Source organism: Hemitrygon akajei, unplaced genomic scaffold (assembly GCF_048418815.1).
Source record: "Hemitrygon akajei unplaced genomic scaffold, sHemAka1.3 Scf000102, whole genome shotgun sequence".
Lineage (NCBI taxonomy): Eukaryota > Metazoa > Chordata > Chondrichthyes > Myliobatiformes > Dasyatidae > Hemitrygon > Hemitrygon akajei.
In genome coordinates this window covers 2532359-2558661 of record NW_027331988.1, presented here as the reverse complement: position 1 = coordinate 2558661, position 26303 = coordinate 2532359, and the positions used below count along the sequence as shown (strand labels likewise).

Below are 26303 nucleotides of genomic sequence, written 5' to 3'. Positions count from 1 at the left end.
TAAAAGTAGTACTGCAAAAGTCCGAAATGCTTACAGTCCATTAAAGAAGAGACTTTTTAGTCGATTTAAATTCTCTTTCACGTCGTGTTGTTGCGGTTCCCAGTCGAACTATACTTTTCCCGGAGAATTTACGAAGATGAAAATGAAACGGCTTAAAGTCACTGACCTTTCCTTTACAAAACTGTACCCAACCCTTTCTGCTATTATTCGCAGGGGTTAACACGGGGACAGCCAACGAATTCCTTCCGAATGAGGATCAAACAAGGTCAAACCTGTTTCACTGACGAAATCGAATTTCCTCGATCTTTTAATTCCCGAACTCCGATCTTCACTCTCCACTGATTTTTAACTGGCTGTATTATAAAGAAACTGCCAGCAATGACCTTTTAAACTTTAGGCATTAAATAAAACTACACCTTTCAACTAAACTGCGTCATAATATTGGACCACGCAGTGGCATGGAGTCAAAATGGCAAATCCAGCCACGAACTGCCAATCTTCACAGGGAGGGATCCTCTTTTTATACCCTGTTAAAAAAACCTGTCACATGACCTCTACTGGCGGGAAAATGGCGTCACTCCACCATCACAAGACCATTACCTTAAGTCCAGTATAGCTTCAACACCACTGTCACGTGACAAGAACAAAGATACCCACGGGTACGTAACATTTGTTCCAACTTCATCATCTGAGAATCTTTTCATTCAATATTAATTTAGTATCTGCGTGTTGCTGGTGGACCACCTGTGATTTTCATTGATTCCTTCTCCCACCTGGTTCCATCAGCTTACTCCATGTCGATTTTGTTCAACATTTTTCCAGCTTGTATCCCGTCAAGTTAATGATACATATCAACCATCTTGTTCAACCTCTGTCCAGTCTGTATCCCATCACCTCAATGCTATATATCAACCACCTAGTTTAACCTTTGTCCAGTCTGTATCCCACCACCTCAATGATATATATCAACCACCTTGTTCAACCTCTTCCCAGCCTGTATCCGACCACCTCAATGATATATATCAATCATCTTGTTCAATCTCTGTCCAGTCTGTATCCCACCACCTCAATGATATATATCAACCATCTTGTTCAACCTCTGTCCAGCCTGTATCCCACCACCTCAATGATATACATCAACCATCTTGTTCAACCTCTGTCCAGCCTGTATCCCACCACCTCAATGATATATATCAATCATCTTGTTCAACCTCTGCCCAGCCTGTATCCCACCACCTCAATGATATATATCAACCATCTTGTTCAACCTCTGCCCAGCCTGTATCCCAGCACCACAATGATATATATCAATCATCTTGTTCAACCTCTGTCCAGCCTGTATCCCACCACTTCAATGATATATATCAACCATCTTGTTCAACCTCTGTCCAGTCTGTTATCTTCCACTTCAATGATATATATCAATCATCTTGTTTAACCTATGTTCAGTCTGTATCCTTCCACCTTAATCATATATATCAACAAACTTTTTCAGCCTCTGTCCAGCCTGCATCACAACAACTCAATTATTATTTTCCCTTTCGTTTATTTTCGGTTCTTTATCTCTTGAGTGCGCCTTGCATTTATAGCTTGTAAATACATCTAACTGTGTGGTCATTTTCAAGGAATCTTTTACCTGTATTCCCATGTAAGTTCATCTTTTGACGTACCACAGACCATTGCCAATACCTGTGCAAGTCATACCCCGGTTCATCTTGCCAAATTGCAACAGCTCGCTGTTCTTTGCATTAAATTCCCCCGCTAGTCTGTAACCTGACTTCCCAGCTGCTCAAGATTACAACGCACCTTTGGTAGCCTTTCTCACTGCCTGCTACATTCCATCTCAGTGTAATCAAACTGTTTGCTGCTCTAGTTTGCCACATTTTCATCTGTTATCTCAATCATTACTATCAGTACCAGGCACCCAGTCGCTTTCCCTGCAGCACCTCGCGAGTTTCATGACTCCATTCAGAGCACTCTCTGGCTTTTCCGCTTGCTTCATCCTGAGTACTACGTACCTTTCCCTTTTGGGCCAGCCTCCCATGCAGAATAACTTGATAAGACATGACCTGCCAGTCTGACTGTCCCTCATCAAGCCCAGTATTTCGAAAAATGATAAATTCCATTTCTTAAAATACCTTCCACAGACATACTCAAGGCTGATGTCAGGATCACGTGCATATAGTATCCCTTCTTTTTTTTCTCGCCTTTCTAACACAAATGAGCAAAACCATCTATCGTCCCATCCTCTGGCATATCACCTGTAGCTCTATGTATTCTATATGTCTCTGACAGTGTTCGAGCAGTTTGTGCACTGGCCTCCCACAGGGTCCGAAGGAACACCATCTTAGGCCCGGGGTGTTTGTCCATTCTAATTCATCAAGCACCTGTTCTGTAATCTACATACAATCTATAACAAGACTAACGTTTCCCGATTTCTATAGTCTGTGTATCTGTCTGCCAAGTAAATACAGGCAAACAAAAATCATTGAACATGTACCCCATCTCTTTCGGTTCATTGACTAGATAGCACACTCATCTTTTTTGACTGTTAATCGGGCACTAAGAAACAATACATGTCGCTTAATAAATTATTCCGCCACCAAATTGTCTCTATCCGAGGGAATGTGTTCATTACAGTTGTTGTTTACAAAGTTCACAAGATTGATTCTAGAATGAAAAGTTTTATGTCTGAGGAGCATTTGGTCTTTCTGGGCCTGATCTCAGTGGAGGGGTGGTGACTCTGGAAACAGAAACGTCAATGAAATCCTGAGGTCTGGATAGAGTGCTAGGGACAGGATGTTTTCACCAATAGGGGAGTCTAGGATCTGAGATCACAAGCTCACTCTATTCAGTTGTATCTGGGGACTTTCTCTTCCATCATTCTGTCCAGTAGCAGGATCTGAATATCACCTGGATCAATGCCTGGGGTAGATCGTAGTTATTTGCAGACACAAGAATATGATGGAATTTTTAACAACTTAATTGAACAAAGAAGGACACTTAATGGTTATCAGCACAGTGTATTGTGTGATGTCTTTTGTAAATATCCCATAGTTGCCATTTGAAGCAGATAGGCCACATCCAACAACGTGTTTGATTTTGGAACAGCTTCTGCACTGCTGGAAGTTCTGTGGAGATGAAACTACCAACAGATTTACTGGAGGCACCTCGAGACAGGGTTAAAACAGCCATTTGAATTTTATCTTCCACATTACAAAATGGCTGAGAGCCCAGTATTCATTTTTGTCATAATGAAACTCAGAGCATGTGAATTCCTTATTTCCTATTTTTAGTTAGTTCTGCTGAGACACTTCCTCCATCACCAGGGTAACAGCTCACTGGAGTTGCAAGGAGTGTTGAACATTTTATTGCTCTCTCCACAACGTCCTTCAGTGGCCTCAGGAGCCGGTGTGGAGGCCCGGATGCCTTGAGCATTCACTGTATGGAATTTATCATGTTTATATTGGAATAAAGAGAAAAAGAATGCATTTAGATATTTATTTATTTATGCACATCCCTTCAGGATGCCACAAACATCTTGCAGTCAGCCTATGTCTGTGCATAAGAAAGACAATAACCTGTACTAAGTTTCCAGTGATTTATTTTCAGTTTTATATTAAAAGCATTTTCTTATTGTTTCATTATGGGAGATGTGGCGGCGAATTGCAGTGATCCTTGTCCCGCTCCGCAGTTCGATAACGATAATAAACAGAAGCGCTCAATTAACCTTCTGCAGACAAGTTAAAATATATTCCCACCAACTGGCGACCCATGGCCCGGGTTCCCCGCCCAGTTAAAGCATCATCAGGCTCTAGTTCTATTATGAGATGGAGCGGTGTGTTAATTTTAGAACTGGGATTAGACCAGATACTGCTGAATATTACCGACAGGAAAGAGTCCTGGGAGTGTTGGTTATTGGTCTATAATCCTGGGATGGGACTCCAGGATTACGGAACTGACAGTGTTCTCCTGAGAGATATTACAACTAAACATATCATTACCTTCCTCGCTCGCACCCCGCCTTCTTCTTTCAACAGGGATCACTCAACAATTGCCTTGTTCATTCTTCCCTCCTCATTAATCTCCCTCCAGCCATTTATCCCTGCAAGCGGACTAAATGCTACACCTCCCCGTACACCTCCGCCCTCACCTCCATTCAGACACAAAACAGTCCTTCCAGGTGAGGCAACACTTCATCTGCGAATTTGCTGGGGTCATTTTTTGTGTCCCGAGCTCCCGATGCGGCCTCCTTTGCTTTGGTGAGACCCACCATAAACTGGGAGACTGTTTTGTCGAGTATCTCTGTATCATCTGCCGCAAGGGGTACTTCCCAGTGGCTGAAGTTTTTCCTCTTGTACCAAAATGAGACCACCCCCAGGGTGGAGGAGCAACACCTTATATTCCATCTGGTACCCTCCAACCTGATTGTACGAATATTGAATTCTCCTTCCAGTAAACAAACTCCCCCACTCCCACTTCTCTATTCTCCACTCTGAACTTTCATTTCTGCTCACCAGCCTATAATTTCCCCGGGTTCCTCCTTCCCGTTCCCCTATTGACAACTCTCGGATTCTTTTATCTCCAGCCCTTGACCAGTCCATCACTTGACTTCACCTATCACCTTCCAGCTCGCCTCTTTCCCCTCCTCTACCTTTTTATTCAGATATCTTCCCCTTCCCCCCCATAGCAATGAAGAAGGTTCTTTTCACAGAATGTCGAACTACTCTTTCCATAGATACTGCCTGATGTGCTGAGTTCCTCCAACATTTTGTGTGTGTTGCTTTGGATTTCCAGCGTTTGCAAGCTTTCTCCTGTTTAAGTGTGGTAATTACCGTAACAATTATTTGGGTTTCGTTGAGATTATATCGGGATTACGTTGTAAAATCCCGCTCCCCATACTAACACGGGTTACATAGACCAAAGAACAAACTGCCAGAGGAACTCAGTGGGTCGGGCAGCATCTATGGAGGGAAATGGACCGTCAACATTTCGGGCCGAGCCCCTCCCTCTGGACTGAGATTGGACAGGAACTAGTCAGAGAAAAGAGGTGAGGGGTGGGGATGGGGCAAGAGCTGGGGAGTGAGTGGTGGATACAGGTGAGGTTCAGTTGGAAGACAGTCTGTACGTCACGGGATCCCCTTTCTCCCTACCATTTCGTTTTTTGCTTGAGGCCCCGCCCATGCTCTGATGACGCAGCTATCAGCGTAAAATACACACAGTCTTCGGATGGGCGGTGGTTTTCTTTCCGTTCTGTGTTGAAACGTATCAGCGGCGTGAAGCCGGGGGTCGAAACACTGTCTACGGGGCAGATGAATCAAGTTCCCATCGATGAGTATTGAGGCCGGTCGCGATGCGGGAACGAGACCGACAATTTCCTATCGGTGAGTCCTGAGTCCGATCCGGAGGGGGGAAGCCCGATGCGATGAGCGGGATGAGGTGGTGATGCCGGACTAAACCCATCCGTTAAGTTGTACCTCGGGCACTTCATCTCCATCACCCGGCCCGGTATCAGATCCAAGCTTCGGCCGGATCGATGCCTGGGGTCGATAATTTTCCCAGTACACTGGAAGGGGCCATTCGTCCTGTTGTGTTCTTGCAGACAGAGAAGATTAAACAGATTAATTGCACCGTCTGGACACTGATTATCTCATTGTTACAGTCAGGAAGGAGGTACAGAAGCCTAAAGACATACACTCAGTGATTCAGGAACAGTTTCTTCCCCTCTGCCATCCGATTCCTAAATGGACATTGACGCTTTAGATATTACCTCACTTACTTAATATACAGTGTTTCTGATTTCGCACATTCTTTTAAATCTATTCAATTCATGTAATTGATTTACTTATTTATTTGTTAGTACGTTCAAGTAAAATAATAACAGAGTGTAAGAAAGCATTATGCTTACAGTTTGCGAATGGAAACCGTCATTGAGCCCGTTGGAATGTTTCTGTTTTATTTTATCTTCGACCCGATGGGAGGGTGAGAAGTGAGAACGTTCAGGGTTGTGGTGATCGTTTATTTTTCGGCTGCTTTACTGAGGCAGCGGGAAGTATAGACAGATCAGTGGAGTGGATCAATGATTTGTTCTGCTGGGTCCACAGCCCTCTGCATTTTCTTAGTCACGGGCAGAGCAGTATCCATACGAAGGTGTCAGGGATATGGATGGGATACTTTTCATGGTGCGTTGATAAAGCTTGTTGAGTGGAAAACAACATATACCGAACTTCTTATTGTTTGTTCTGGCTTTGTTATTTTAGAACCTGTTAGCTAGTATCTAGTGGTATGTGTGTTGGCGCGTGTTCTAGTGGACAAGGTATTGGACTACTAACCTGAAGGTCACTGGTTCGAGCCTCAGCTGAGGCAGCAGGTTTGTGTCCTTGAGCAAGGCACTTAACCACACATTGCTCTGTGACGACACCGGTGCCAAGCTGCTTGGGTCCTCGTGCCCTTCGTTTGGACAACATCGGTGGCGTGGAGAGGGGAAGTCTTGCAGCCTGGGCAACTGTCGGTCTCCCATACAACCCTGCCCAGGCCTGCCAATTGTCCTGTTATTCCTGGAAATGTGTTCAGTACACTTGTTGCTAAGGAATGATCAGTTTTATGCATGAGGAGCATCTGATGACCCTGGGCCTGTGTTCAGTGGAGTTCAGTGGGATGGTGCTTGGGGGCTGGGGGTGTGAGCGGCGGTAATGATTTTCACAACTGAATAACGACAAGCCTGGATACAGTGGGAATGGAGAGGATGTCTCGATTAGACGGAGAGTCTGAGATCTAAGAGTTTAGATTCAGAATAAAGAAGCTTCACTTTAAAAAAGTCAACTAAATAGAGAGAGTACAGAGGAGATTTACTAGAATGTTACCTCGGTTTCAGCACCTAAGTTACAGAGAAAGGTTGAACAAGTTAGGTATTTATGCTTTGGAGTTTAGAAGGCTGAGGGGGGACTTGATAGCGGTATTTAAACTTATGAGGGGGATAGATAGAGTTGACGTGGATAGTCTTTTTCCATTCAGAGTAGGGGAGATTCAAACAAGAGGACATGAGTTGAGAGTTAGGGGGCAAACGTTTAATGGTAACACGAGGGGGAATGTCATTAATCAGGGAATGGTAGCTGTGTGGAACGTGCTACCAGTAGAAGTGGTAGAGGCAGGTTCGATTTTGTCATTTAAAAAAATTGGAAAGGTATATGGACAGGAAAGGAATGAAGGGTTATGGCCTGAGTGCAGTTAGGTGGGACTAGGTGAGACAAGCTTTCGGCACAGACTAGAAGGGCCAAAATGGCCTGTTTCCATGCTGTAATTGTTATATGGTTATAAAACTGTGATGAGAGAAATTACTTTAGTCAAATGGTTGATCTGTGGAATTTGTTACCGCAGAGGGTGGTGGAGACTGCCGATGGTTATATTCATGTTCTGGATTGCTAAATAGGTTGAGTGTTATAGCAGGGAAGCAAGAATATGGTGTTGGAAAAAAATCCTCCAAGATTGATTATAGAGCATGACCAAATCACCTAATTCTACTCCTATGTATTGTGATCTGTATCTTATACCATGACAGAACAATGACTTCATTGTATCCCATCATAAATAAGAGAAAATCTGCAGTTGGTGGAAATACAAGCAACACACACAAAATGCTGGAGGAACTCAGCAGGTCAGGCAGCATCTATGAAAGAGGGTAGAATCGACCTGGCCTGATGAGTTCCTTCAGCCCTTTGTGTGTGTTCTTTTGTATCCCATGTCTGGTTTTGAAACGTGTGAGGGACAGTTACAGATTCCTTCACTCGGATCATTATATATGCGTTCAAGATTTAAATTTTCGTTTAATGCTTTGTTCTCCTTTGTATTGTTAACATGCTTCATTATCTCTCTGGTTAAAGTTAGCCCTGGTCTGCGAGATTTACAGGAAGAAAAGTCCACGACTGGAAGCAACCCGCAACTGAAGACAAGGGAACAACAACAATGAACCAGCCCGAGGACTGAGAGCACCAATTCGAGAGAACCCATCTGACTCGGAGTTTCCATTGATTTAGTCAGGAGAAAGTTTGCTGAGTCTCATTTACCCAAACACTGGTTCTTTAGACATTACATTTCTGTACCAAGGAATAGAGGAAATAGCTGGAGTGGGACTGAATGAGCCTAGCAATACCAGTTATGACTCTATCAGACCCAGTTGCAATCATTCCAGATTTACAAATGTGCTGTCTGCATTAGCTCTGTGAAGCCACGCATATTCCCTTATTTTGTTTGCTCATTTCAAACGTCATCTCTGCAGTTTCTTTGCTTGTCTGTGCTCGGTCACAATGTTCTCAAAATGCGTTGAGAATTTCCTCCCTTTATAAGAGGCCGCAGTTGTTTCCAGCTGTAGTGATTGCAGAAATGTGGAATTACTATGAACTACAGCAACATGTCATTGACTCCTCTGTCTATTGCAAGCTGCAATGATATACTTGCCCTCGAGTATATCGTCGTGCAAGCCTCTGCTAACAGCAAACCCTCTTGAAGCCAAATGTCCCGGCACCACATTTCTTTCAGTCCGAACTAGAAAATGCCAAACAATATTTTACATTTACATACCCTGTCGTCATCAAGTGCTTTTCTACTAATAAATTGTCAGAACCTACGAATCTGTGATTAAGCAGAATTGGGTTTTACAATGAAGTTATTTTCCCATTTGACTCTGTACCAAAGGCATGGGTTAAATCTGTTCTTGAGATGAACAAATGTTCTTGCAGCAGAACTGCTGGAGCTGGCAAGGTCGGATTAAACTCAGTCGTTGCGGAATGGGAACCAGTGTGTTTGGTCAGATGATAGAAGAGTTGATATAAAGGCAGATGCAATGTTCAGAGAGACTGTGGAAGGATCGGTTGTGGACAGGGCATCATGTAGTCAGTTGGAAATATGTTTAATTCAATACAATAAGTATTAAGAGTAAGAGTAACTTAGAACATGGATGGTACATGTTATCACCATTACACAGACCTGACTGTTACAAGGGCAGGATTGGTGCTTGATGCTCCAGGTCTTAGTTATTTCATAATACGCATGGGGGGAGGGGGGTGAAAAGGGGAGAATTGTCTTTACTAATTAGGGATGGTATCACAGCAACATAAACAGAGGACATCAATGTAAGTGAAATTCAGAAACGGGAAGGGGGCTATCATTCAGGGAGTATTCAATAGGCCTCCCCCAAAGCCACAGGGATAATGTGAGAAAATAAGTTGACAGTTTTGGGAAAGGTGCAAAAACAACAAGGTTATTATCATTATTGACCTCAAGTTTCCTGATGTTGATCCCACCTCCTTGTTCCAAAAGGTGTCAGTGGGGCAGAATGCGTTGCGTGTCCAGGAGGGATTCTTGACATAGTATGTGGATGGGCTAACTGGAGGAGTTGCCCTACTGCATCTAGTATGAGGCAATGATGTTGGTCAAATGACAGATGTCACGATGGGTGACCTTTTTAGATAGTGACCACAACACCATAACTTTTATCATGGTCATGGACAAGGATAGTAGCAGACGATACAAGGCAGTATTGAATTAGTGGATGGATAGTTACAATGGTATGAGGAGCAACTTGGGAGTGTAAATTAGGAAAACATTTTCAAAGGGAAATGTACAATGGAACTGTGAAGGTTGTTTCAGGAACACTTGAGTGCGGTCGGGGTAGATTTGCTGCAGACGCAGTTAAAGAATTTTTATATAAACGAACCATGGTTCACAACAGATTAGAGCATTTAAGCATTTGGAGAAGCATAATCTTATTACAGGTTGCCATTTTGGCTTTTTGATGGTGAGTGGAGAAAATGGAAGGGGAGGTGCCGGAGATAATTTTCCGCAGGATGGACCAGTCACACACAGAATATCTACTAACATTTGTATCGACAGAGACTGATCAGGAGTCACCATGGCATGGTGCATGGAAAGTTGTGTTCAACAACACTTCTTAAAGTTTTTCAAGATGATTGTCAATAAGGGTGGTGGAGTGGATGTTGTACATTGAAGTCCACTAAAGCCTTTGGCAAGGTACCTCATGACAGCTTGGTCTGGAAGATAAGGTCCCATGCGGTACAGAGAGTGGAAGTTAGATGGATTCAAAAGTTCCCTCGAAGGTAGCAAGCAAAGAGTGATGGTTGAAGGTTTCTCCTCAGAATGGAGGCGGGTAACTAGTGGTGTACCGCAAAGCTACAAATTGGGACATTTGATATTCGTTATTTGATAGCAATGATTTGAATGCAAGTGCACAAGGCTTCACTGGTAAGTTCACGGATGACACAAAATTAGTAGATGGTACTCACGGTGAAGATGATCGTAGCTTAGAGGAGTTGTAAATAGATTGCAAGACCAACACGAGCAGCAACAGTTTCATAGAGAGGCTGGTGATTATGTGGAGGGACCTGCCAGAGGAAGTGGATGAGGCAGGCACAATGGTATAATTCAAGAAGTGGTTGGGATGTGAAGATAGAATGAAGAGGCCAGGAGGGAAATGGGCCAAATACAGGAAATTGGGGCCATCTCTGTGTGCACTGTGGTCAGCATTGTATCGATGGGCTGAATGGTTTGTACCTGTGCTCTTGCTCTGTGACTCTATCAGTAGGATGCCTCAGATATCACTGGACAGACGTACAACGTGGCGTAGGAGTTGATGTTTGGTCTCTAAGTGAAATGCTGTTGGGATACAGAGGACGGCGATACTGTCACATTTGCAAAGTAATCCTGCTCTCTCTGACTCACAGTCTGTTTGTTTTGTGTAATTCAGGACATCACCAGCAGGTGGGGCTGTCATGCACAGCGATCAAAGTGTAAACAAGACGACGACAATCAAAACAACCGTCAGTCGGAATCAAAATGGCTGCAGGTATGTTCACGGGGATCTTTATAATGAATCTTCTGCCCTGTTGGTGCACAATAGTTCAGACGAAGAAACTTACACAGGCGCTAACAGGGCTGAGAAAAGTTTCATCAAGCAGTATCATTGATCCCACTGGTATAGCGGCTTTGTGTAATCGATCAATCCAACAGTTCCAGTGTAGGGACCTGACTGACACCAGGCAAATGACTCCGCTCACCAGGCAAAGCTTCACCTGAGTGAAAGAAGCAGGAGACCCTGAATCAGCAGGTTGAGAGTGAAACACTAACAGGAATGTGACAGCGGTGTTGTTTGTTTCGTAAAAGTCCAGTTTCAAGGTTTGTTGCACATCAGGGCCTGTTTAGAGTTGAAAGACATCTCCAACTTTCGTTTATAAAATTTAGAGGCAGGAGGTAAGAACATTTCCGGGATTTCAGAGATTTTGTGATAATACAACATTTCAGGTGTTGTCAGGGCAGATATCAACTCCCCCCTCGCTGCACAAAGTAGATGAGGGGAATTTTCCGAACGGTGTTTTCTGTAGCCAAGCCGTGAACGTTGCCAGCCTTGGAAACGGCTGAGGATCAGGAGACACTTCATTTTAGATAGACTTGTTGTCTGCTTTGGTGCATCACTGTCTGAAATGGAGGGGCTACTGCACAGGACCGAGAGAAGCTGCAGAAGTTTGTAAGTCTAGTCAGCTCCATCTTGGGCACTAGCCTACAAAGTACCCAGGTCATCTTCAGGGAGCAGTGCATCAGAAAGGCAGCGTCCATTATTAAGAACCCCCAGCACACTGGGCATGCCCTTTCCTCACTGTTAGCATCAGGTAGGAGGTACAGAAGCCTGAAGGCAGACACTCAGCGATTCAGGAACAGATTTGTCTCCTCTGCCATCGGATTCCTAAGTGAATTTTGAATCTTTGGACACTACCTTACCTTTTTTTTTAACGTTTTTTTTGATGTGCACTCTTTCTGATTCTGCACGTTTTTAAAAAATCTATTCAATATAAGTAATTGGTTTATTTGTTTATTATTATTATTATTTTATTTTATTCATTAATATTTTTCCCTGCTAGATTATGTTTTGCATTGAACTTCTGCTGCTGAGTTAACGAATTTCACGTCACGTGCCGGTGATAATAAACCTGATTCTGATTCTGTTTTAATACCCCAATCCATGTCTGGTTAGTGGCCAAATGGTGAACGTGAGCTCTCTGTATTTCTCTCGTGAGATGATCTGCTACCTGAATTTAAATTCCCAGTATCTGTGATGAGAGACCTGGTACAACCAATGACCAGCTGTCTCTGTTTCCTGTAGGCATTGTGATGGTGCTCAACTCTGTAATTCCGGGTGGAATAAAACACAGATTACAGCCTGGACACAGGTCCCAGCTAATTCATACTGTTTTAAGTGTCTCTGAGCTTGCCCGATTTCCCACCCACTTTTCCCAGATTTCCCTTGCAGACTTCTTCGATCCTTTTTCCTGCTTACGTCTTCTCAACTTTGTAATTTTATTTGTGTTCACAGCCTCCTCTGGCTACACATAATTAATACACATCACCCACCTCGTGGAAAAAATGCCCCTTCAATCCCTTTTGAATGAATGAATGAAAGAAATTTTATTTCTGTCAGTACAAGCATAACCAAAAAAAAAACAAACATCATGTTCAACGATGATTTCATAAGACAAAACTAAATAATAAAAAACAACAAGAAAACATAGATATTCTTTAAAACTGACCGAAAGGGCGGAGGCTGAAGCTACAGCTTGTTATACAAAAAGCAGATTTGCAGACAATCGTCACATCAAAAAAAAATCATCATCTTTTAACACGAAATCCAATTCCAAGTGTCACAAGGTGGGTGTTGGGAGTGGACCCAAAAGCAAGACACAGACACTGAACTTCCAGGAACGGGAGTAGGCGTGAGAAGGAAGCAAGGGAAGTGAGGAAGAAAGGACGCTGGACATGACACAGGGTTCTGGTCCTGGGCTAGGACTTAACTAGGATAGCGGAACCGACATAGAACTGGGAACCAGGAGCCTGGGCTTGAACTCCGTGCCAGAGACGGTACAAGAACCCAGAACCTGGGTCTTGACTCGGGCTCGGACTCCAGAACCAGGCGAGAACAAGACGTGGCTACAGGGCAAGGCACATGACAAGATGAGAACACAAAGCCGTGGCTAGGATGGGACAAGGACCTTGGACGTGACTGGGACTGTAGGAGACCCCGAAGCCTTGACTTGGCCGAGGAAGAGACAGGAACGTAGAGCCTTAGTCGAGGAAGAACAGGAACGCAGATCACTGAGCCTTGCTCGAGGGCGAGCAGGAAAGCAGAACACAGAGTCGAAGGAGAGACAGGAACATGGTACACCGAGCCGGGACCCCTCCTTGGGTACAGGACGTAGTGCAGGGACTCATTACACAGAACGCTGAACACGGCAAGACAGTTCCCAACGCTAGGTAGCGGCCAAACGGTCGGACCTACCTAGCGAATGCGTGAAAATGGACAGTCTGTTCCATACAGGGCGAGACCCCAGGCAGAGGCAGAGGCGAGGCTCCAGGCAGGGCGTCGGAGGGAAGGAAGGAAACAGTACAGCCTCAGGGTAACGGCAATGACAACCTGACTTACCCAACGGAGGCAAGGACCGGGAGGGTCAGATCCCACCGTAGGGTAACGGCAAGGAAGAGAGGACCGGATACCGATGGGACGAACCCACACAGAGGCAAGTACAGGATACTGACGAGACGGACCACACAGAGATAAGGACTGGATACTGACAAAACGAACCAGCACCTAAACTCGAACTCAGGGCCACTTAAATTCCCGGATCAATGACGAGAATCAGGTGCCTACGATAAAGCCCCAAATGAGACAAGGGACAGCCTGAAGATTCGGAGTCTGGAGTCCACGGACCGGACCGTGAGCCGAAACGCGGACTTCACGGACTGGACTATGACACAAGTATCATTTATTTACATTACTCCCATTCATTTAAAATCACGTATTTTTATATTTGTTCATTAAATTATTTTTAAATAGTTTTTTAAACTTGTTGAATGTGGTGAATGTTTTTTTTTTAATTCTTACTGCAACTGTTGCCCCCTCCGACTGAAATACAATGATTTTTTTACATTTGGACTTATCCTTTGTTTTTGAAATATACATGTTCCTCTTAAATCATGACGACTTTTTTTCATTTTAAACAACCTTTGGATACCTTGTGGTAACTGCCAATTTTTCACTTTATACATAATTTTAAATTTCTGCCCTCGAGTCTCAGACTCCCCTAACCTGGGAAAAAAGACTGTGACTATCTGCCCTACCTACACCATGATTTTTTTTATGTACGTGTGTAAGGGCACCGTTAAAGCTCCCATGATCCGGTGCAAACTGTCCCAGCCGAACCATATAACACAAAAACCAAACAACCCCATCCAGTAATGTTCTTGTCAATCTCCTCTACACTCTTTCCAGCTGAGTCACGTCCATCCTATAGATTAGCAACTGCAAAAGCGAGATTTTAAGTTTAGCTACTAGAACTGCACGCAAGACTCTCCATTTGCCAATAATTTGTACGGTTGTTCCCTGACGATCATTATCCAGGAGACGGGATGGGACCCAGGGGACCAGGCATCATGGACTTCAAGGTTATGGTCAGTCTGTAACCCAGGAGACTGGACATTGTTCGTTTCAAGGCAATAGTCATTCTGTGACCCAGGGGATAAGACAGTGTGTGACAAAGCAAACGGAGAACATTTAATCTGGAGGATTTGACCATGAGTAATCCAGTGGCTTGTCTGTGAGTGACACAGGTGACTGGACATTTTGTGATCCAGAGAGATTCATGTATGGGAAAGATAATCCCAGTGATAATTCCCGCTATCACCTGATGCCGTTCCAGTAATAACCTCTGGTTATCAGTCTGTTCAACTAATGTGTATTCGGTGATCAGTGTTACTGTGTCTGTCCAGTTCTTTTTCTGGGAGTGGATGTGTCCAGACACCGGCTTATCAGGATGGTCACCTGGCAGGAGGTGTGGTTCACATTCACCAGCACAGTCCCACTCCAACTCTGGTTTTGCGGAGTCTCGACTCTATTGCAGACACCCATTGTGAATGCTTGTTCGAGTATAAATCACTCTAAACCTGCTATTCATCATTTACTTCAGGTGGGAAATTAAATCGGGTACAGAAAGTACTCAAGCGGTTTTTACCAGGCGGATCATCGAGGGAAGATGATCGGGACACGGGAAACAAGGTACCAAAGCAGGGTCAGATTGAGAGCAATGTCCCAATGGAATGCGGTCCGGCCGCAGAGGAGGAGGAGCAAATTCAGCCCAGAGACAGTGACGTCAGAGACACCAATCAGGACCCTGGAACCAGCACAAGTGAGGCGACTGACGGTCAGCTGGGAAGCTCATTAAACACGGAATTGTCAAGTGCCCAACAAGGAGCAGGTGAGTGAAATATGAGGGTGATGTGTTCAAAGAATGAGGTAGGAAGCGGGTAAATGTGATTCCTTGTTGGAGGGCTGGTCAGAGAGGGAAAATGTGTTGATGTGGTGCATGTGGTGTAGTGAGGCACCTGTTACCCCACTACAGGAAATGTGCTACCTGCTCTGAGGATTTCCAAGATGTGTATCGGAGGAAATGCAGCTGTCTGGATAAAAGAGTATTTCTAGGATATGAGTTATGGGAAAAGTACTCACCAGGATGGAGAGAGTATCTCTGGGAAGCGACTATCATTGACAGTCCCAACATTTGTTGCCCATTTTAAACTGAAATCAGCAAGTGGGTGGGACGGTGGTAGAGACAGGTTTCTAGTGAATGTGGTCCTTCTGGTAACGTCATGCCCAGCGCATTGATGGGTCGGTTTTTATATTCGCAGAGCCGGTGTTTACAATCTCCGACCTCCTGGCACAGGGGGAGGAGTATCGACTGTACCAACTGACAAAGTACTACAGAGACAGACTCAAACAGGCGATTGAAGAAAAGGTTGAAAGACTCGGTTGGATGTTGACAAAGGAGGGACATCTCAGCAGAGAAGAAAATGAGGTGAGTGTATTTAGTGTATTGTTACTGAACTGCTGATATCAGAGGGAATAGTGATCAATATTAATCTCCTGCACGTTCTAGGAGTTCGACATGACAATGGAGACTTTGATCTCTGACTTGACTCCAACAGATCTGGTTTCAGCTGTTAAGGTGGGGAGCACTGGAAACTGCAGGTTCAGCGTCACCTTTTCCTCTCATACCTGCTGTATTTATCAGTGTGATATAAGAACAGTGACTGCATATCTGGACTGTTGAACAGGCAGTCAGTCTAAAATTAATTTTGTATTTTACCTGTACCGTCGGTCAAATTCACCTCAGTTCATTAATCCAGGATGAATATTAAACTGTCGGATTGTAAATTGGGCAAAATGGCTTCACTGCTGTACTTGAGCGAGGGAAACCTGCTAACCACAGCATAGCTTGTCTGAATTCCCAAGCAATGAGTGGCTGACTTGTCATAGTCATAGAAAAGTACAGTACGGAAATAGGCCCTTTGGCCCATCTATTCCATGCCGGACTACTGAAACTGCCTATTCCCATTGACCTGCACTGGGCCATGGCGCTCTACACCCTTATCATTCATATATCTATCCAGACTTCTCTTAACCGCTTGTACCACTTGCGCTGCTAGCCGCTTCCACACTCTCGCCACCCTCTGAGTGAAGAAGTTTCCCCTCATTTACCCTATCTGTGACCCTCATAATTTTGTGTACTTCTATCAAATCACCCTTTCATCTTCTGCATTCCAAGGTATAAAGCCCGACTTGTTCAGTCTTTTCTTATACCTCAGGTCCTCCAGTCCCGGCAACATCCCTGTGAAGTTTCTCTCCACTCTTCCAACCTTCTTTACATCTGTCTTATAAGTAGATGATCGGGTCTGCACACAATACTGAAAAATAGGCCTCTCCAACGCTTTATACACGTTCAACATGATATCTCATCTCCTGTACTCACTATTTTCATTTATGAAGGTTAGTGTGCCAAATCCTTTCTGATCTATCTACCTTTGTCGCCACTTTTAATGAATTATGGACCTGTATTCCGGATATATTGTTCTACCACACTCCTTAGTGCCCTACCAGTTACTGTATGTTGTACTTGTCTGCATTAAATTGCATCGGTCATTTTACAGCCCATTTTTTAGCTGGTTTCGACACCACTGCAAGCTTTGGTCGTCTTCCTCACTCTCCACCACACGTCCCCACTCTTGGTGTCATCCGCAAATTTACTGATCCAGTTAACCACATTTTCATCCAGATCATCGATATAGATGACAAACAACAACGGACTCAGCACTGATCCCTGTAGCACCACACGAGTTACAAACTCCCAGTCAGAGATGCAACAGTCTCTCACCACTCTCTGCCTTCTTCAGAAAAGCCATTGTCCAATCCAGTTTACCAGTTTACCTTGAATGCTGAGGAACTGAGCTTTCTTGCCCACACTCCTTTGCGGAACCTTGTCAAATGCCGTGCTAAAGTCCATGTAGACAACACACACATCCTTCTGTTCAACAACTTTCCCGGTAACATCCTGGGAAAACATTAAGATTGCTTACACATGAACTACCACTCACAAAGCTGATATCTCATGACACCAAAAATCAATAGGTTGTCCTAAAAGGACATATATATCCAAAAAATGGTAAGCTATTTTACATTATTAGCCAGGCTACATTCATATTCTCTCTACGTACGGCTTTTTAGTTGCTTTCTGCTGTCTAGTAAAAGCTACCCAGTCCTCCAGCTTTCTACTATATTTTTCTATATTCTATGCCCTCTCCTTTGCTTTTGTCCTGGCATTGACTTCCTCGTCAGCCACGGTTGATCATCCTCCCTCTGGTATAATGTTTCATCTTTGGGATTATGTACCTCTACCTGCGCCTTCCGAATCGCTCCCAGAATCCTCATCTATCCCTGCTCTGCTGTTGCCTCTGCTAGTGTCCTCTTCCATTTTTGTTTTGCCCAGCTCCTCTCTCATGCCTCTGTAATTCCTTTATTCCACTGTAATACGGATACCTCTAACTTTTACCTTCTCCTCTCAAACTGCAGTGTGAGTTCTGCTATTTTATGATCACTGCCTCTTTATTTACCTTAAGCTCCCCAATTAAATATGGTGCAATACACAACAGAGACTCCAGAGCTGCCTTTCCTATAGTGGGTTCAACCACAGGCTTTTCTCAAAAGCCATCTCAGAGGCATTCTGTGAAGTCCCTCACTTGGCATTGACCTGATTTTCCAAAGCTACCTGCATATTGAAATTCCCCATGACTATTTTAACATTGACCTCTTTACATGCCTCTTCAAATTCCCACTGGAATTTGTAGTCGACAACCTGGTTACTGTTCCATCAGAGTAATTTTTCCTGTGCAGTTTCTTCACAGCTACATCGTCCAGTCCGATGTCACCTCTTTATAAGGACTTTTATTTTTCTAAGAGAACAGAGTCAACCCAACCATTTAAGTATGTATCCATAGATGTAAGCACCCAACAATGATCTTATTTCAGCAACGATACAGTGATGCCCGCCATCCATTTCTTTTCCTCTCTCACTCTCCCCCTCTTCCGTTCTTGTTGTGGCATCGTTTTGCCGTAATGTTGCACATTGATGGACAAGTAAATTAATCATGTTGAATATACTGCAGGGTGTCAGTAAATCCCTATTCTTACACAATATAGATTTAGAGTTTCATTCAGTTACTGTTTCCTGCACATTCTCTATATCTGTCTGTCTGCTCCACAATAAGTCCATTGTTTCCTTTTGTAGAAAGTCACTGAACTGACAGAGAAAGGAAACCGGACAGAGGGTTCCAGACTCTTCCTCAGTTTGGTAAATGGCAAAGGTTCCCAGGCCCGGAGGGCGATGTGGGAATCCTTTGTGACATGGAGGTCTGAGTTACCAAAGTTGGACAGAATACTGAGGGAAATACAGGAGCTCGGTACGTTAAAAACACACACTGAACACAAAGACACATTGAAATAAACAGTTTTAATTATATTAGTTCTATTTTCATGGACATTATTTTGATTTAAACAGGTCCTGATCCACAAGAATACATGAACATTGCCCAAGGGTTATCTGAATTACCCTCTGACCTGATAGGTGAGTGATGTTCAAACTCAGTTTGAACCAGTTCAAATCAGATCTGAAATGTTTGACTGTGACTTGATAGAACCTGGGAATCAAAGTTCACCAGTAATCATTCGCTGATCTCTGGTTCAGGGTACAATATCCCGTTGCAGCCTGAATATTCTACCATGCATATTTCCACTAATCCAGCTGGTGGCCCTGGTGAAGCCTTCACTCCATGTCCTAACGCTCTGGGAATGCCCATACACCCCAAGCAGGCTCTTGATATTCTGTATCGTTCAGTCCAGGGGACTTTTCTATCTTCAGATACTTCACCTTCTCCTTCGTAATAGCAGTTGCAATCAATTCTGTCCGCTGATGCTCTTTACATTTTGTAATTTCGCTAGTGACTTCCACAGAGTTTGTCTGGCATTTCCTCTTCACCCGTTACTATATCTGCAACATCATTTTCCAGCTATCCGATAGCGACCCTCTCAATTTTACGAAACTACTTTGGTGTTCTCTTCTATATTATTGACCGTACCCTTACATTTCCTGCACATTTCATGTGTACATCTAGAAGAATGTATATCATAGTTGCCTCCGACATGACCCAGAAAATAAATTACAGGAACCCACTGCACTGTGGAAAAAATACCCACGTGCTGTAAGTTTACCCCATCTCATCCTAACCAAATGCCCTTTGGTATTAGATACCTGTCATATGTGAAAAAAACAACAACAAAATACAGGCTGTGTACACAAACTCTTATCTCTCAAACTTGTACACCTCTGTCAGATCTCTATTCTATCAACAGATAAATAAAGTAAACAGAGTAAACAAAGCAAGTTTATCAAACCTCTACTTGTAGCACATGCCACCGAATCCAGGCAACACCCTGATGAATCTGTTCTGCACCCTCTCCAATCCTTCCAAGAGCTGGACAATCAGAAGTGAATACAATACTCTAGATGCTCCAACAAACCAGAAGACCTTGGAGCAGAACTAAGCCATTCGGCTCAGTGAATTTGCTCTTCAATTCCTCTCTACCCCATTATCCCAGTAAACGTTGACAATCTTCCTAATCAGGAACATATCGACCTGCATTTTAAATATACTCAATTACTTGTCATCTTCAGCTGTTTATGACAATAATTTCACAGATTCACCACCGCCAGTGAAAGAAGTTTCTCCCAGTGTGGTTCCCCGTCAGCAAGGGCTATTCCCCGCATTTATCAGGCATGTTAATTTTCTGTATGAGCCTCCCATGTGGGACCTTGTCAAACACCCAAATAATATCCAAGCAGACAATATCCATGTGTAACTTCATCCATCACCTTTGGCACCTCCTCGAAGAACACAATCAGGTTGGCAAAACGCTACTTCCCCCGCCCAAAACCTCGCTGCTGAACCCCAAACCACCTCAGACATTCTCTCTTTCATATTCCCATGGGGCAGAAGATATAAAAGGCTGAATGTATGTACCACTAGCCTCAAGGACAGCTTGAATTCTGCATTTATAAGACGATTGAAAGGTCACCTACTATGTTATTATTGGCTTCTCAATGACAAGACAATTTTACATATAATATTGTAATATCATGCATCTCGTAACTAATTACCACACACAGATAGCCACAACAAACATACAGAAGTGTAGTAAGAATACAGTTTGGGTGTGAACGGATTTAAGGAGCAACTGATAATAGATTATGCAATTCTATAGCAAGCCCTGGGGAAAGCCGAAATCTTTCAATATTATATTGTCTATCAAAAACCATTTGATTCTGTCCCTCGCGTGTATAAGAGAAGTTCCTAATATATATAAGATGCATCCAATCTTTGTGAAGTTTCTACAACATCTGATGAAGCAGTGACTTATAATAATCGCCATATTAACAACCACCGAGGAACAACCACTGTTATCAAAATAAATGGAGACATTTTCCAGAGCGAATTACAAAGCCCACTATGGTTGTCTAATTTACTGAAATGGGCACAAAGCAGGTATCAAATCAGAAAAAAATAATGAACAGATTATACTTTGACACAGCTATTCAGGGATGATCGGAAATTAGTTCTTGCATCACTAAAGCTAACACAATTAATTCAAATAATGGTACTAATTTCCAAAGAAACCATATACAGCATATATAGCTATGCATATTTGTGTGATTCTATAAAATTAAATTAAATAAGTTGTGTAGAAATAGAAATAAAAAAAGAGATTAGTGAGTCACTATCGATGGGTTCAATATCCATTCGGAGACTGGATGGCAGAGGAGAAGTTGTTCCTGAATTGTTGAGTGTGCGTTTTACTCCGATGCTGTACAGTAGTCCCCATGAACCAGACGGTGATACAGCCAGTTACAATGCACTCCAAGTTACACCTGTAGAAATATTCGAGTGATGTTGGAAACTCCTGATGAAATATAGCCGCTTTTGTGCCTTCTTTGTAGCTGCCTTGATATATTGGGGCCAGGTTAGACACTCGGAGATATTGACAGCCAGGAATTTGAAATTGCTCACTCTTTCCATATCAGATCTCTCTGAGGACTGGTGTGTCGTGTTCCCTCATCTTGCCATTACTGAAATCCACAATTAGCTCTAAGGATATATTTTCATCAACGCAAGGAGGATTCAGCACTCCGTACAAGCATATGTAATTCTGATAAGGGGCACACATCACTGAACAGAAATGAAAACATAAGCCATAAAAATGAAGAAACTATCATAAGAAAAGAAAGTTAACAAATGGAAGAGTGTCCTGTCTTGCGTATCCAGTCAGCTGGGACACAATATCCATGGTCGACTCTGATAGGCGGAGGCATCATAATACAGTGCCCCACACTCCACCGGCCAGACTGATCAGTAGCAGTTGCCAAGACTTCACCACCCTCTTGACACACACACGACGCTTATGGTCTTTGCCATTCACGGAGATTCCTTTCCATCTTTCCTCCGCTCCTCCATCACTGAGACTGAAAAATATGCATTTTCATTCTTGTCGTTCCGATGGGCTATCGATCCGAATCTTCACTGTGAACCTGTCCACAGATGATGCCCGACTTGAGTATTTCCAACATATTCTGCTCCAATTTTCATACAAGAGCAGTGGACATCTGTAACCCCCCAGTGTGCAGCTTTGCCAAAATGCAGAGTGTCCTGCTCTCCATATTTCCCCACCAGATTAACATTAACATCGTCTGTTAATGATGCAAAGAATGCTTTAAATATAGTGAAATGTTGCTGTAATGGAGTGCAGTCAGGATTGGAATAGGATATCAGGGTAATGTTCACCATTCCAAGTCATTAGTACCAGAATATGAGGACTGGACATTTTCTGGGACATCCATCACTGTCAGTTCCGGTGTCTGTGAACAGAGTTTTACTTTCTGTCCTAATATCCATGGAAGCATTGAATTACTCCATGCAATTTCAAACACGGAATGTTGGAATGTAGTTATAAAGTTCTTTATCAGATGAGCTATTTAACATTTTCACAATGTTCTCTCTTCCCATGGAAGATGTTCAACAGAAACACAAGGAGACTCTGCGGGCACAAACTGAAACACTGAGAGTGAACACGATCCTGATGAGGGAGAAGGTGAAGGTTTTCCAGCTGGTTGATCGATACGCTGAGCTCACGGTCGTTTCTACTCTTCGAGATCGGAGACTGGTGGAACACGAGCTGCTGGCAAGAGGCAGAGACCACGAGGAGTGGAGAGAGAAACATCTCCGCAGAGAGCTGGAGAAAATCCAGATTGATCAGTTCTTCCAGAGCAGCTTTTCCCGGAGTAAATCCAAATCTGGGAGTTCGTCAGCAGTGGCCGGAGTCCCGGGGATCGGAAAAACAACAATGGTACAAAAGATTGTTTATGACTGGGCAACGGGAAAAATATATCAACAGTTCCAGTTTGTCTTCAGTTTCAAATTCCGCGATTTAAACAGTATTAACTGTCGAATTAACCTGAAGGAACTGATTCTGGATCAGTATCCTTACTTTGGGAATATCCTGAGAGAGGTCTGGAAGAACCCAGAGGGGTTGCTGTTCATATTCGATGGTTTGGATGAATTCAATGACAATATTAATTTTGCTAACAGTCGGAGAGGCACAGAACTTCAGTACGCATGCACAGACCCTGAATTCAAGTGCAAGGTGTCTGACATTGTGTACAGTTTAATCCAGGGCAAGCTGCTCCCAGGGTGTTCAGTGCTGGTGACCACCCGTCCCAGTGCGTTACATTTATTGGAAAAGGCGGAGATCGGGATCTGGGCTGAAATTCTGGGATTTGTTGGTGAGGAACGGAAGGGATATTTTGAAAGCCATTTTGAAGATCAGACAGTGGCAGCAGCTGTTTTCAGACACGTAGAGGAGAACGATATTCTGTATACCATGAGCTACAACCCCTCCTACTGCTGGATCCTCGCTCTGGCACTGGGTCCCTTCTTCACACAAAGAGTCAGGGATCCGCAGAGACTTCCCAAGACCATCACTCAGTTATATGCCTATTATATTTACAACATCCTGAAAAACCACGGCCGTGAGATTGAGAACCCCCGTGATGTGTTACACAGGGTAGGTCAGATGGCCTTCAGAGGAGTGTTTGATAAGAAGATTGTGTTTACAGATGGAGATTTGATCAACTACAATCTGCAGCCTTCCCAGTTCCTGTCCGGGTTCCTGATGGAGCTTTTGGAGAGAGAGGATTCTGCCCGGAGAATGGTGTACACATTCCCACACCTCACCATCCAAGAGTTTGTAGCTGCCATCGCACAATTCCTGAATCCACATCCCGGAGATATCCTGAAATTCCTCATCACAGCCCACAGCATGACAGATGGTCGATTTGACGTATTTCTCCGTTTTGTTGCTGGTCTCTCCTCCCCAATGGCAGCTCGGGGCCTGGAGAAGTTTCTGGGTCCATTTCCTCATCAAGCAACCTGCCGGGTGATTGACTGGGTGAAGGAGGAGGTTAAACGCCAGATTGGAAACACAGAGAGTGAAGCTGGTAAAAGGAGACTCCTGAACACATTGCACTACCTGTTTGAGTCTCAGAATCATGGACTGGCTCACGAAACTCTGGGGTCTGTGAAATCACTTTCATTCAGTGGAATGACAATGTCCCCGATTGACTGCGCGGTCCTGTCTCATGTCATCGGTCTCTGTAATACAATAAAACACCTCAATCTACAGGGCTGCCAAATTCAATGTGAAGGAATCCAGCGGCTGGGACCCGGGCTGCATAAGTGCCAGGAGTTGAGGTAACTTGATTTATCTCTCACTCTGATCTATGAAACTGTTCCATTCTCTTGTTTCAATGTTAAGGAATTTGTGTAAAACTGTAGTAAATCAGATAGTGAAGAATTGTGACAAATGCCCAGGGGATCAGTCAGTAACTCCCCAAGGAAGGGAATCTTCTGTGGTTCATTGTGAAGGGATGTTGGAGACTTCATCAGATCAGTGAACAACGGCCATTGGTTTAATGGTGGTAAATCACAGGAATGACCATGTTTCTCGCTGCCTGTGACACGTCCATTGACAATGTTCCTTCTCACTGTTACTGACACCCAGACCGACACTGAATACAGCAGGTGGGTCAGAGATTCACACCCCCTTCCTGGTGAGGGACAAGAGATTGTCAGTAGTCCGTTTCAGTGAGAAGGAAAGAAATACCATTGTGTGATAGTCCTCTCCTGCCCTCCTCTATCACCATCAATCCACCTGAGTGACTATGCTCACTACCAGATACCCAGCCCCATGGGCGCACCTTCTCTCCAGATTGTGGGCATCAGTTCCCTTCCCGTGCAATCTATTTCTGCATCCTCTCATCTTGTGGGATTATCATTTCCCATCAGTATCCTCCTGTGGGATCTCAATTCCCCAATCCCCTTCCTCCTGATAGATCTCTCTTCCCCATCCCCTTTCCTCCTGTGGGATCTCTTTTCCCAATTCCCATTCCTCCTCTGGAATGTTTGTTCCCTATCCCACTTCCTCCAGTGGGATCTCTCATACTCATCCTCCTTCCTTCAAACCCCCTTCCTCATGTGGGATCAATCTTCCCGCGGGAGCTCTCTTCCCCATCCTGTATAATTCTCTGGGATCTCTCCTCCCCATCTAGTGTTCTGTCACTTCCCCATTCACATTCCTCCTGTCGGATCTCTCTTCTTCATTCCATTTCCTCCAGTGAGATCTCTCTTCCCCATCCCCCTTCCTCCTGTGGGATGGTTCTTCCTCTTCCCCCTTCTTCCTGTGGGATATTTCTTCCTGATCCCTTTCCTCCTGTGGGATCTCTCTTTCACAACCTCCTTCTTCCTGTGGGATCTCTCTTCCCCATCCCTCTTCGTCCTTCATGTTTTGTCTCCCTATCCCTTTTCCACAGATGGTTTCTCTTCCACCATCTCCAATTGGCATTTCCCCAGTTACTCACTGTGGGATTTTCTCCAATTCAACCCTGCTCCTTCTGACCCTCTCACATCAGGAACATTTTTCTAACCAACTGGGAATGTGACAGAATTTGTGGAGTTTACAGAGTCACACCGACAGATTATATTACTGACATTCGGTTAATACCCTGGAGCTGGGCATTGAGGGACATTGACTGTGATGGGAACTCCGATCAGTGATTTACTGGAGGGTTTAATGTTTGCTGAAATAGCCGAGTGAGAGACATTCCCTCAGACCCACAGTTTAAAACATGTTCTTCATCAATTTGTCTGTTTATGTTTAGACTTGGGGCGAATAAACTGGGAGATTCAGGAGTGAAACTGGTGTCTGCGGCTGTGAGGAACCTGGAGTGTAAAATACAGAAACTGGGGTAAGTACCAGACTGTGGGAGATTGTGTTTACAATCACTGGGTGTCTGACACTGAACATTAATGTGATGTGATCAGTAATTGTGTTACTGATAAACACTGGGGATTTGTACCGTCTCCTGTCTCTCTGTGCCCTTCACCCTCACTCTCTCTCATCTCCAGGCTGGAGAATGTCGGTCTCACAGATTCTGGTGTCGAGGATCTCGCCTCCGCTCTCAGTACGAACCCATCACTGACGGAGCTGGATCTGAGTGTTAATAAACTGGGAGATTCAGGAGTGAAACTGGTGTCTGCGGCTCTGAGGAACCCGGAGTGTAAAATACAGACACTGTGGTAAGTACTAGACAGTGGGAGATTGTGTTTACAGTCACTGGGTGTCTAACACTGAACATTAATGTGATCAGTAACTGTGTTACTGATAAACACTGGGGATTTGTACCGTCTCCTGTCTCTCTGTGTCCTTCACCCTCACTCTCTCTCAACTCCAGGCTGCACAATATCGGTCTCAC

The 26303-nt window shown here is 44.0% G+C and overlaps 1 protein-coding gene and 1 long non-coding RNA gene across 2 annotated transcripts; both read left to right on the top strand.

The window, feature by feature from the left end:
- Positions 1-10848: 10848 nt before the first annotated feature.
- On the top strand, positions 10849-23561 carry LOC140723157 (uncharacterized). Its single transcript, XM_073037781.1, has 7 exons — positions 10849-10858; positions 15024-15311; positions 15742-15908; positions 18675-18846; positions 18945-19010; positions 22506-22775; positions 23557-23561. Exons 1-7 carry the CDS (start codon positions 10849-10851, stop codon positions 23559-23561), a joined length of 978 nt encoding a protein of 325 aa, XP_072893882.1.
- A 632-nt stretch (positions 23562-24193) lies between these two features.
- On the top strand, positions 24194-25974 carry LOC140723142 (uncharacterized). The gene is made up of 3 exons (XR_012097821.1): positions 24194-24243; positions 25710-25796; positions 25957-25974. It is a non-coding gene; the product is annotated as an uncharacterized lncRNA (long non-coding RNA).
- The last annotated feature ends 329 nt before the right edge of the window (positions 25975-26303 follow it).